We start from the raw sequence: 13,387 nt of genomic DNA, 5'->3' as shown, positions 1-13,387 counted from the left end.
ATATTACCTGAAAAAAAGGACATGTTTTGTTTGTCATTTGTACTAATTCGTTAAATTTAAAATATAACTGTGGTTTTATTTCGTAATAAGAAATTGCATTGCTTTTTATTTATCGTGAACTTGAACGTTTCGTACTTGCGGCGAATTGACAGGTCAGCTTCAAGCCACTTTTTAGCTTCCCAACTAGCGTATTTCATTTTATTTTGTATTATCGTTTCATTTGACTAGTTCAATTTATATGTTTATAGACACAATGGTAGTTAGAGTGGCCTGTTAGATCATTTATAAGTGCACTTACAGTGTTACATAAACTGGAAGTATCGGCGGTCCCGATGCATACAACTACATAATACGTCAGTGAATAAATGGTGGCTTTAAGATAATGGATGTGGACGCTCCGAATCCGAACATACTGAAAAGGTCCACTAGCGCGCCTCTGATCAATGAGGTGGCTCCGACGGCGGCCATATCGCCCACGACGACGACCGTGCCCAGGTAAAGTCTGCACGCCTTGTATAGCCAGCGATGTGGCGAGCCACTGCCTATTTTTGACAGCTGCTGAGCTCGCTCGCGGGTGCGCCTCGCCGCCGCGACACCCTCAACAAAATCCATTCCACATTGTTTTGACAATATGGCAAGCATTCAATTTGCAGTATCATATTGCAGCTCCAACATGCATGTTGACAGTAGTTAATAGCTGGTTGACAGTTGAGTAGAAACAATTAATTGAAGGTGAGTCCATAGTGCTTTACTTTATATCTTGCAATCAGTGTTTGAAATAGTAATTAGTTGATAAGTTACCAATTTGCAATGGTATGTGGCATGTGTGACCATCATTCATGTGTATTTTTATGATAAACAAGTGCTAGATACTTATTATCTGTATAAGTTTTCCCTAAATTATAGCAGTATTTTGTTGCTAAGCCAGGTTGACTTGAATGGTTTATGGAAGCTGCATTATTTACTATTTTAGGCATGGTGAATTTTCAAAATTTGATAAGCTATCAATTTTATGCTTAACTGTATGGGTACTATAGGTAATTCAGAACTGACCTATGCAACTTGAAAAGGAAATACATAGGTAGGTGCAATGAAATTAATACCTGTTGATTAGATAAGAAAACACATTGCCCTGGACTATTATTACAGAACATACCCAACCCGCCAAGATGATTGGAAAACTAAATTAGAAAAAATCATGCTCATGTTTTCAATTAGAAATTCTAATTGAAAAAATTGCACCATAAATACTACCAATGATTCTGCTGAGTGTTACGTTTATAATCTACTATAACAGCAAATCCAATATGTCAATTTTACACAATTTAGTTTGCAAACCCATGCAGGAGCCAATTTTGTCCCTGTCAGCATTGAATATTCAGATGCGATAGTCAAGTTTGTTCATGTTTTTATTTATTTCTTTCACTTAGAAGACAAACAGTATGTTGTAATATCATTTGTGACAACATACCTATATCTAGGTCATATTCTAACAGCACACTGGCCTCGGTGATGGGTGTAATGTCGAAGCAATCTTAACAATAGATATCTGAATTGTCATTCATTAGGTCCCAGGTATCATTAATTATGAGTCAAAATCACGAAAGCCTAAAACATTATATTTTTGTTGCTCATTCCATCAAGATAGATTTTTTTTATTTATAGTGTCCCACAGCTGGGCAAATTTAATGTGCCGAATTAAATTTTCTTAAATTTTCCAAATACCTGTCTCTGATGTCCTTATTCTGATCACATTCCAAAAGAAAATGGATAAGGTCTTCAGTCTTATTACAACCTATACACAAAGGTGATTGTACAACTCTCATCAAATTCAAAAAATAGTTTAGTGGAATGTGACCAGAACGCACACGAAAAGCCCACACAAGAAGATCCCTAGGGAGGCTGGATTTATCAAACCAGGGTACTTTGAAGATTTTACTCTCTATGGTGCCGTACCAAATGCCCTTAGTCATGGATTCAATTCCTGCCATTTTGCAAAACACTTCTCCCTGGCTAATTGAATTGCATTAGCTCAGCACCATAAGGTTTATCCAAGAGACACATACCATCCATTACTGCTAACTTAGCCATTCTATCAACTTCTTCATTGCCTCCCACCCCAACTTGAGATGGTATCCATTGGAAGACCAATTGGACACCGTCAGAGCGCAATTTGTACACCAGTTTTAAGATGTTGTAGGCTATCGGCATCATATACTTACTTAAATACATAATTAAACATCCAAGCCAAGACCCAAGTATGAACACTTGTATTATTCATACAAATATATGCCCTGACCGGGTAGTCAGGTTCTCTAACCACTTGGCCATCTGGTAGTCAAATTAATGTTATGAAATTAAATTATCTCTAGCATACCTGTAGGTACCTGCAGATTACATTATGTACCTATAATAATGTTTCTGACTAGCCTCCTTGCCAACAAAAGATATCAATATCTCTTTGTTTGCTAAGATATCAGACTTTTGCCACGGCACTGAAGGTTATGATAAATATGCCAAAATACAGGCAGGCATGCAATCACTTTAGACTTTAAAAACCTAATCATTCTAAATGCAAATGTATAGGTATATATACATATTTCGAATACATTGCACACAGTTAGTGGCGAAAATGAGGGGCGGCAAAATGGACTTTTTCTTACAACTTAGCCATTCACCATTCACCACCAAACCAACCAACCTACTAATATTATTATGTGAAAGTTTGTGAAGATGTTTGGAGGTTTGGATGTTTGTTACTCAGTCACGTCTAAACCGTTGAACCGATTTAGATTAAATTCGGTATACAGGTAGTTTGAGTCCCGGGGAAGGTCATAGGATAGTTTTTATCCCGGAAAATTGAATAGTTCCCGCGGGATAGCGATAAACGAATACTACGCGGACGAAGTTGCGAGCAACAGCTAGTTAGTATATACGTCGGCGGCCAATCGTAAAATTTTCCAGATCACGAAATTCCTAGGCATATCGTGAAATGGCGCCATTTCATGAATTGGCTAAGGGACTTCCGCCATATCGTTCAAAACTCACCGTTTAACAATTTGCCTAGTGACGTCTAGGCAGATCATGAAATTCCTAGGCATATCGTGAAACGCCGCCATATCGGTTCTGGCCGTATCGTTGTGGTCACGATTCATACTTATTTTGTAATTTCGAAATTATACGATATTTACTGATGGTATGTGATCCCAGTGTCCTTCTTATTTCTTGTAGTGTTATTTTTACACAGTTTCACTGCGCAAACTGGCATTTCACTTCGGTTTATGACCAAAATTTAACAAAACATTCGGTATATGCACCTTACGCACAGTTTGCAAGGCGACTGACTCGCCTCGGGCTCGGGTACGCCGAATTCGGCGTACTATTTGTTGCCGCATTTGACAAGTACGCCGGCGGTATCTAGTCGAGCGAGCGCGCGAGACCAATCATTCATCTAAGCGTTTTAGCAACCCCCTAATGGTTTTAAAAGACCTATCCAACGATATCCCACACTGCAAGGTTGGATGAGAAAAAAAATTCACCCCCACTTTACGTCTATAGGAGCTCAATATATTTTTTTAATTTTTTATTGTACCATTTTGCCGGCATAGTTTACACATATATTCGTTCAAAATTACAGCTTTGTAGCATTGATAGTCCCTGAGCAAAGCTGCGGACGGACAGGCAGACAGACAGACAGACATGGCGTAACTATAAGGGTTCCGTTTTTGCCATTTTGTCTCCGGAACCCTAAAAATCGGTCAAGCCGTTTCGAACGAGTTTGGTCACAAACATTTTTGACCCGAGAATTCTATATATTAGATAGAATAGAAGATATTAGAGAAGATATAGTAATTTCGGAGTGCCCCGTGAGCAAGTGCAATACAGTACAGTACAGTGGTTCCCAACTATTTTTACAAGGGACCGCTTTGATTTCATTATTATTAACAGGGAACAAGGTAAATAGCTGGCACAGTGTGTCACAGTGTGTGTGTGTGTGTGGGCCGCGCGTAGTTTAGGCTTCCGTACTAATCAAGCATTAGCAAACTTAACGATACCTCACTTTGTGGAACTAAATTTGATAACAAAATGATTTTAATCAGATCGATCGATGGATGGATGATCAATCGTGGGTGATCATCAACCTAGGACAGACACAGACCGTCAAATCTGTCACCGGGATTCTTGTAGCAGATGCGTTCATCATGGGGCCAATAGAGACCGGTGGAGAAGGACTGCGAAGGCAGTGACCGCAGTGTCAAGATTGTCTGACTTAGAAGAGGATTTTAACAATACAACTTTCGCGGCCCTTGTCTTTGCTCTCGGGGACCGTGATGGTCCTCTAGTGGACCAGTTGGTTGGACACCTCTGCACTAGAACGACGTTTTTATTACCTTTTCATCACACTTGCGCGTCAATGACGTTATTCCATGCCTGTATACTAAAAGACAATGGCCTCAATTGTACCCGCAGGAATACGGTATTTGACAAGTCCTTAATTTGCCATATTTTAATATTATTCTGAAAATATAGATATACAGATAGTGTTTAGCGAAGAGAAAATTGAAATCGGTTGAAAATTGGATTTATAGTGATTTTTTGAAAAATCTGTATCTGTCTCTTCTCAAACGCTTTTCTCTATGCAGCAAGTATGGCGGTACTGGCGTGTGACGTCACAAGCCAGTATGTCTTTCTCTGTCTAATCTTGAATTTCAAACCATTATAACTTTGTTATTTGTAAAGGTAGCTTAAAAATTCTTTCTCTATTCGATAACAGGCATTGTGAAGTTTTAAATTATAAAACATATACAAAATAGTCAAATACCGTATTATGGATTTACGTATACTTTTCCTCCCTGTTTGAAATATTCCCTACTTTAGCTCTAAAAGAAGAGTAAAAGTTAATTTAACGGAGCGCAAAACCCAATTTTATTGAGCGATATACTAACAATCTTATCGCTCTCGCGTACAAACGAAACTACGTATATATACAAATATTTGATGTTATGTACACCGATATTACATGAGCATCGTAGCCTAAAGATATTGTTTAAGTAGTACCACTACCAACCTAAGCAATAGTGCGTACTAGCAGGTAATAAAAAGCAAGTTTTAATTAACCTTTTGCCTTGCTGCCACAAGTTTTAATGCACGGGCGGGTGCATTTCCATTAAAATCAACGTGGCGTTGACAACGTCCCACGCAGACTCAGCTGCTACAAACGCGACAAACCACTAAATTCATAAAAAAAAATCACAGCAACAATTTAACTGAAGCACTAAAATTTATAACAGTTTTCACAAATAATACTTATAGACAAATATGCAAAGAAAACCAGAAAAGAGACCAGCCTGGGAATCGTTTCCAGTCCAGCAATCGTAGCTACGTACATATAACTCTGACATGAGCTGGTTGAGTTCGAAACGCAGCGCTAGTGTGGTGGTTGATAGATGGGTTTGTGTGATTTGTGTGTCAAGTGTGGAGGTGGAGGAACTGCATGAACACGCATTTTTTGCATAAGCTTAGCTATCGTAAGGTCGCGGGTGAGCAAGGAAATTATTTTAGTTCATTGACAAAATTGTTACTGACCTCACGATACGAACGTCAACCAGTTTGTCACAGAAACCCACATAAAATTCATAAGACTAAGCTACAAACAGTGCTGTGCTGATATTCTCTCAATTGTTTACAAATACAAACCTTCATGTACTCAGCGACACAAAATTTGACCTACTCTACATACAAAATTACCTATAACTGCATACATTTGTGGGCCAGATTTTTTGCCGCTCAGTATATTAGAGATGGACCGAACATGGGTTTCGCCGAATACGAATATTCGGCCGAATGTTCGGTGTTAACTTATTATTTTATCATCAAGATCACTGTAGTATCTCAAAACAGCTACATACTACTTATATTTTGTTTTTAATTAATTACCATCTTTTTTAGGGTTCCGTAGCCAAATGGCAAAAAACGGAACTCTTATGGATTCGTCATGTCTGTCTGTCCGTCCGTATGTCACAGCCACTTTTTACCGAAACTATAAGAACTGTACCTACTGTTGAAACTTGGTAAATAGATGTATTCTGTGAACCGCATTAAGATTTTCACACACAAATAGAAAAAAAAAACAATAAATTTTGGGGTTCCCCATACTTAGAACTGAAACTCAAAATTTTTTTTTCATCAAACCCATACGTGTGGGGATAGGTCTTTAAAAATGATATTATTTTTTTCTAAACTGAATAGTTTGCGCGAGAGACCTTCAAAGTGGTAAAATGTGTGCCCCCCTCCCCCCTATAATTTCTAAAATAAGAGAATGATAAAACTAAAAAAAATATATGATGTACATAACCATGCAAACTTCCACCGAAAATTGGTTTGAACGAGATCTAGTAAGTAGTTTTTTTTAATACGTCATAAATCGTAAAGTAAAGGAAACTTTTATATTATGTTACTTGCTGCTACGGAACCCTTCATGGGCGAGTCCGACTCGCACTTGGCCGCTTTTTTATCTGTTGTTATTGGAAATAAAGCTACCGTGCCAACAAAAACAAGGCTCACTGTACCTCATAAAAATAACACATTTAACACTCAACTCATACATGGCTTATTACAGTAAAAAGTTCGAGTACCACATTGCCGAACATTCGGTGATTTAGCCGAATATTCGGTAAACCTGCCGAATATGCCGAATACCGAATATAAAAGAAATGTTCGACCCATCCCTACAGTAGGTATATTATGAGTTATAGTTTTAACAACAAATAGTTATCGAGTTAAGCTCAAGTTATGTAACTAGATAATTTTAATTAGCGCCGTGAATCCGTGATAGACGATAACACCATGAGTGCCCCAGTACCTGGTGCTTATCAGGTCCTCAAGTTTTGTACTTGGCTGATGGGTCAATCAACTATTTTACCGACACTTTTGGCGTCTCCTGCGTTACCAAAATTGTCTCTAGCGTTACCAAAAAATCGTAATTCCAACAAGATATTTCACGCTTTAATGGGTTGAACTTACGTAGGATGGCATGTATTCATGTACGTACACCATCTATTTACACCATATATAGTTATTAAATTACAGAAAAAACATGTTTACTTACAAAAATCTGCAATTGTTTGAAAAATGTCGCGAACAGATTAGTGTCAGTAAAAAAGTTGATTGGCCCTGATATGGCGAGGATTTTTTCGCTTTTGTTTATCTTAGAATGAGAAAAGGATGATGCAATGGTCTAGAGTTTTCCCAATTTTTTTCCCCGTCATTTGGAAATTGGGAATACGACGCACTGAGCTATCAAGACAGTAATTTATTGACGGCGCTTGTTTGTTGCAGGAGCACGTCGTTCTTCAGTATGTTCTCCAACAGCAACCTGCGCACGCGCCGGCACAGCGGCAGCTTCAGTCCACTCGCCTCGCCACACACAGCTGTGAGTAGATACAACATTAAATTAGTGTATTTAATTATTTATTAAAAAAAAGCCGTGGTGGTCTAGTGGTTTGACCTATCGCCTCTGAAGCAGAGGATCGTTGGTTCAAATCCCAGCTCGCACCTCTGAGTTTATCGAAATTCATATGCGAAATTACAATACATTTGAAATTTACCACGAGCTTTACGGTGAAGGAAAACATCGCGAGGAAACCTGCGAAGCAATTCAATGGTGTGTGTGAAGTTCTCAATCCGCATTGGGCCCGCGTGGAAACTAGGCCCAAGCCCTCTCATTCTGAGAGGAGGCCTGTCCCCAGCAGTGGGACGTATAGGTTGTGATGATGGTGATGATTTATTTGTTTATTTATCAATAAAAAATTACAGCATTACAGTAAAAACCAAATGCACTTTAAAATTCTGTTAGATGTCATACAAAAACACAAAGAAGGCATACAAAAAAAAAATACAATTAAATACAAAAGTTACTATAAGGATTATCATCCTTGCTTCCCTAAAGCGACGGAAGACCACACCCTCCGGCCAGAACAAGGCACAGCTATTCCCAAACTTGAAGGCAGGTATTTCGTCAAGACCCTCTCGTAGCTAGCCTAGCTACTTAGTTGAAATAGGGCACAATAGCTGGCAATGGCTGGCGCCGTAACTCGATTTCCAAAATATTGCATAATTTACTTGCCGTCTCCCGCTGACGCTAATATTATTCAATGCGAGTGTGAGAGGGGCGGTACGATACGAACTTCGATTTTCGTTGTAGCCCCCCTGTACGAAGCCGAGGCATGCGCCGAAGTACGCTTCCTCAAACATTGATTTCAGCGCTTGCGCCTTGTTCACGGCCATTATGTGGTAATGCGTTTGACCTGCGTGTCAAACCAGGTTGTTGGTGAACGTGTGTCTAAAAAGTTGGCTCTAGTACGAGTCTAACTAGTCACTGAGAGTTCCGCGCTGATCTAAAATCAATAAGTTTTTGGTAAAAAAATCATTTTTGATACAAGGTGTTTTTTTTGCTGACTGTACTCTTTGTTGACTGTACTTGTATTGACACACAAATTACATTTGCATACCAAATTTCAAGTCGATGCCATTAACCGTTGAAGAGTTCCGTCCTGTGGAGACGATCCTGGCTGGACTACCAGGATATCACTACCAGATTACTGTATTGTCACGCAATTTACAGAAGTATACCAAATTTCAAGTCAATCCAACTACTGGCAGTTGGTCGAATTTAACTTGCAAGATTAGATTACAGACAGACACAACGGGACAGGTGAAACTAAATAAAATCTTGTAAAAAGTAGCCTATAGATGTCACTCTCTGACCCATAAACTATCTCTATGCTAAAAATCACGTCGATCTGTCGCTCCGTTTGGACGTGAAAGACTAAACGACGGTGAAAAACTTTTCCCTTTACATATAGGTACTTTGAGGCCTAACTTGTTGCCAAATTTAACCATTCTATTATTCTGCTTCTATTCTGTTGCCCGCGACTATTCTGTTGTCTGCGAAGAATTCCTTTAAAACACACCCGCAGAAACTGTACAATTTTCCGGGGAACAAACAGAGACGGACTAAGTAGACGAGGGAAGTGATCCTATAGGGGTTCCCCTTTCCTCTTTTCTTTCAAGGTACGAAACCCTTAAAATGTACACGGGTAATGTCGGAGTGGTACGGATTGTCGTAGGTACTTGCCGTGTTTAAGCAGTAGCAGGTGAGATGGGGTCATGCATACTATTTTTACTCCCCTATCCCTGTTAATGGAAAACTAAACGTTGACTCTTTGACGTCCAAATTCATGCACTTGCACCGTCTCATGGTCGGGCACTACGCAGATCGAATCGATTAAAGCCTATAGTGGGGAATGGGAAGGCTAGTGGGAAACCACGATAGCCTAGTGAGAAGACGTAGTAGCCTAGGTAGGCGTTTTCAACCGGTGTGCCGCGTATATTTTCAGGTGTGCCGCGATTGCCGCGAAGTGTATGCTGCATTGAAGTCACGAATAGCTATTTTAATGAGAAAACAGTACGAAAACAACTGACGCGTGGCGTGTGCGACTAAAGCCTCCAATGTCCGTTATGTTAAACATATTATGGTATAGTGTACTGTGCGCGCTAGTCCGACTTGCACGTGGCTATTTTTCACTGGTGTTCCGTGAAACTTTGACGAACGAAAAGTGTGCCGTTAAAACCAAAAGGGTGAAAACGCCTACACCCCACACCAAAAAGTGGGCGTTAGACAGACGAAATAAGTTTGGGAACCTCTGCTTTAGATCGATAGTATAAGTATTCAAATTAGATGGTTAAATTGTATCTGGCGTCCCGAGCGGCCGCCCCGGTCTTGGGAACTTGGCCGAGCCGTTAAAGCTGTGCTATCTGCCGAGTGCAATACAAAATCCTGCTTTCAAATAATAAAAAAACCGCAGACACTCACAGACACACATAGCGGTCAAGCTTGTAACACCCCTCTTTTTGCGTCGGGGGTTAAAAATCAACCAATAGGATTACTTAATTTTTCAAGCCTCCTCGCTCAGCGCAGCATTTTCTAGTGGTGGATGTTTTCTCAGCGCACTGCTGAGATACCTTGCAGTGCAGTGGTAACTACTATCGTTGGTTCCAGAACTCGTGTGGCCCCCGGGCGCCGCGCGTGACCCAGCTGCGCGCGGAAGAGTGCGCCGACGCCACGCGCGAGCTGGCGCACGAGCGCGAGGTGCATTGCGCCATGCAGCTGGGACAGTCCTGCGAGGATCTTACGCTACCCGGATTGGCCAACTCGCCCACACGAGTCACCAGGTAAGGCATGTGGCGGGGCTAGACGTTATAGACCATTTACACTTGCGTGATGATGAGACGAGTTACGAGAAGTGTGAACGAGCATTCGCGCCTATTCTCGCCTCGTGTGCTCTGTCGCGCTTCGGGAGCTTGACACTAGGAGATACGAAGGGAGAAGTTAAATGTAGTGTTATAGCCCATTTACGGTGACGAGACGAGTCGCGAAGCAAATCCCGAGTAGAACACAAAACAGGTATTAACAAGCATTCGCGACTCCTCGTGTGAACCATCGGCAAGCAAAGTGAGCTGGCGCGGTCACTGCGTGTAAACTGGCGCATCAGCGCGAAGTGTATTTCGAGATGCAGTTGGGACAGCCGTGTGAGTACCTGATGCTGCCTAGACTGGCCAACTTGCCCTCACGTGTCGCCACGTTGTCCAGAAAGCGCGATTTACGGCTCATACATCCCGTCTCCGTCCACAAGCACTCGTGCGTTTCTAATTGCGCGATCGTGAGATACCTACTAGAGCGGTTTGCCGCTCGCGCGTGATTCGTGTTTCAGTAGCGGGAACCTCGACTCGCGCGCAATGCGACGTTAAGACACTATTAGTGTCTGCTGACCGAAGCTCTTTAGACGTAATAAAAATCGTGTTTCGACCGAAGATTCGCTTACAGCCGAACTTTTCGTCCGCACCGAAACTTAGTATGTACAACTTTCCGATCTCCTTTGGCTTGCTTAGAATATTCACTATTACTGTTTAAATTACAGATTCCCACCGGTAGTCTCGCCCTCCCCGACCCGGAAATATACGACGCGGCGGAGTCTCTCGCCGATCGCGATCCGCGCGTCAAGTTTCAGCCCTGTCGGGCGTGGCGGAGCGCTTGCCGGGAAGCGACGGTGCGACGAACCAGACTCCCCCCTTCCCAAAAGGATGTGCACAGACCGCCTCACCCCCTCCACCCCTGGTACCCCAGACTCAGACTCCTTAGAATGCACTTTCCGACCCGTCTCCCCGCGAGCGCAGCCCATGAACGACTCTCCCAACGACTCCCATCAGAACCACAAAAGCACCAACCCCAGCTAATAGTTATAAGTCTCTAGCCTGATACGCATTTCATTGTAGATTTACTTATCGGGTAGTATGTAATAGGGTTCGGAGCGTCATCCCATTGTAGCCTCAGATGTTCCTTTATCTAGGAAATGTATGTAGCGCTTAGGATTTGAACAGGGAGCCCTTAATAGCCAAAGCATCCAAAACTTTATTGTAAATATTTAGGTGCGTTGTTGTATTGAACGCAGTTGTATATAATTATTTTAAGTCGTAGCTGTTATGTGCAAGTATTTCGAAGTTTTTCATGCTAGCCGGTTTTGTCGATATCCGATATGGTAATTCAGTTCAAAACAGATTAGTCGCCTCTGTAGGGTTTTGTGAATGTAACGACGTCACGCACATTTACATAACAGCAGTTTGTTATTTAAAACAAACAATGAAAAACCGGCGCTTGTGTAATAATCAGACTGCCCCTCTAACCCTCCTCCCATGTCAGTAGGTACACAAGGCTTGCGTCGCACCCCCTAGGGCAATAGGTATACTCCTTGCACTTCCGGGCAAAGAAGGCCTTGGCCCTAACTCGTAGTAGCTCCATCCATGACAGCCCAAATTAGTATGAATACTTACTATAATCTAACCCATAAGCCTAGCAGCTTAAGGAGCCATTCAAGAACAGCCTAAAAGCGAATCTCATACCTGAAAAATAACGCACATAAAACATTGGGCAAAGCCGGGTTGAAAACTATACTGGGTTCGAAAGCTTGGATAAAATGCTAACGTTGCCGATTGTAAGTCAGGGCCTACGCTGGCTTGCGCGGGTGCATGGAGCGAGCAGAGGTTTTTCCGAATCGCTGGTATAATATATTACACATTCATAAGTAAAGCCTAAATTGAATAGATATTTTGACTTTGACTTCGAGCGCCTGCGGGTGCGGGTGTGTAGGTAAACTCCGTCCCACGCGACGCGTGCTGTTAGCGCTGCTCATACCTCACCCGCTGCTCCGTGCATCCGCGTCAGCCAGCGTAAGCCCTCAGGGCTTTGACAAAAGTACGCCCATTCATAGAAACGATTTAGCTATGACATCTGTGCTTTAATGCTGTGTAATAATTTTTGAGAACGAACTATTATTTTGTCGTGCATTTCAAGGTATTTTGTGCCACAGCTAACTTATCTATAGGCTATAAGCCAGTCGTTTTAAAAGCGTCTACTGAGGCGACGTTCTGTAGTATATATATTATTTTAAATGGTAATGCCGAGCTTCTCACCGTTTAGTGTTAATACAGCTGACTTGTTTTAGTTTCGTTCAGCATCTTGTGTTGTGTTCATTGTCACATGGAGAGTAATCCATTTATTGTATCTTGTATTATAAATTATAATAATAGGTGTAGTAATTCATGATGTTGAATTGAATAGCCATTTCGCACCAGCTACCACGTCGCGTAGTTTGTGGGTGTATTATTTTAAGTGCTAGTAAAACTTGTAACTATTGTAAAGACTTATTTACATCGTTGTAAAACTTTATCAATCTCATATAATGGCTGCAAAATAAGCCTTAAACCATATCGTCAAATTCCTGATTAACCGATTGCAATTTAAAAATGTTTCGGTCTTTACTTCTTTGTACCAGTGATTGTTAAATTAAATAACTATTTTTAATTATTTGAAATATGTAACGGCGAAAAATTCATTTTGTTGTAGCAACACTGGTTGTTGCAAAGTGCATTTTTCTTTGTATTTTGTACTATGTACATAATGTTATATGGAATTTGTTGAAAATGTATTCAAAGGCAGTTGCCCTTAGCCCAATACTGTCGCTATCTGGTATACTGCAGCCAACTAGGGATTAGCATATTAACACAAAAGAAAGATTGGTTAGAACTTATTGAGATACACGTCAAACAGTACTTGTGCTCTGACCCTCTTATGGTTATCCTTAAAATGTTTTTGTTCACATAAACATACCTGGCGATGACTGTACTCCAAGTAAGCATTTTGTAACTTTTGTATGTATAGTTGGGGTTGCCACTACTACTGGTAGTACCATTGTTTTCGAGCGTGATTAAATCACAACAGGAAATAAACTAGCTTGTTTTATTTTTCTCGCTGGACGATTTTAGTTGCAGT

The 13,387-nt window shown here is 41.1% G+C and overlaps 1 protein-coding gene across 2 annotated transcripts; it reads left to right on the top strand.

Moving 5' to 3' along the window:
* The first annotated feature begins 144 nt into the window (after positions 1 to 144).
* LOC141426909 (P2R1A-PPP2R2A-interacting phosphatase regulator 1) lies at positions 145 to 13,344 on the top strand. 2 transcript variants are annotated; one of them, XM_074086163.1, is made up of 4 exons: positions 145 to 495; positions 7,339 to 7,432; positions 10,061 to 10,233; positions 10,980 to 13,344. In XM_074086163.1, exons 1-4 carry the CDS (start codon positions 383 to 385, stop codon positions 11,293 to 11,295), a joined length of 696 nt encoding a protein of 231 aa, XP_073942264.1. In that variant the 5' UTR covers positions 145 to 382; the 3' UTR covers positions 11,296 to 13,344. The 2 variants fall into 2 exon arrangements, with proteins under 2 accessions (XP_073942264.1, XP_073942265.1); XM_074086164.1 differs by lacking the exon at positions 145 to 495 and adding an exon at positions 543 to 732.
* The last annotated feature ends 43 nt before the right edge of the window (positions 13,345 to 13,387 follow it).

Source organism: Choristoneura fumiferana, chromosome 3, assembly GCF_025370935.1.
Source record: "Choristoneura fumiferana chromosome 3, NRCan_CFum_1, whole genome shotgun sequence".
Classification (NCBI taxonomy): Eukaryota; Metazoa; Arthropoda; class Insecta; order Lepidoptera; family Tortricidae; genus Choristoneura; species Choristoneura fumiferana.
This window is presented reverse-complemented; position numbering and strand designations above follow the sequence as displayed.

Excerpts from the sequence above, each read along its gene's own strand:
- LOC141426909 (XM_074086163.1), top strand. The coding sequence starts at position 383 with ATGGATGTGGACGCTCCGAATCCGAACATACTGAAAAGGTCCACTAGC. Across the intron at positions 496-7,338 it reads ACGACGACGACCGTGCCCAG|GAGCACGTCGTTCTTCAGTA; the intron begins GTAAAGTCTGCA and ends TGTTTGTTGCAG. Across the intron at positions 10,234-10,979 it reads TCGCCCACACGAGTCACCAG|ATTCCCACCGGTAGTCTCGC; the intron begins GTAAGGCATGTG and ends TTTAAATTACAG.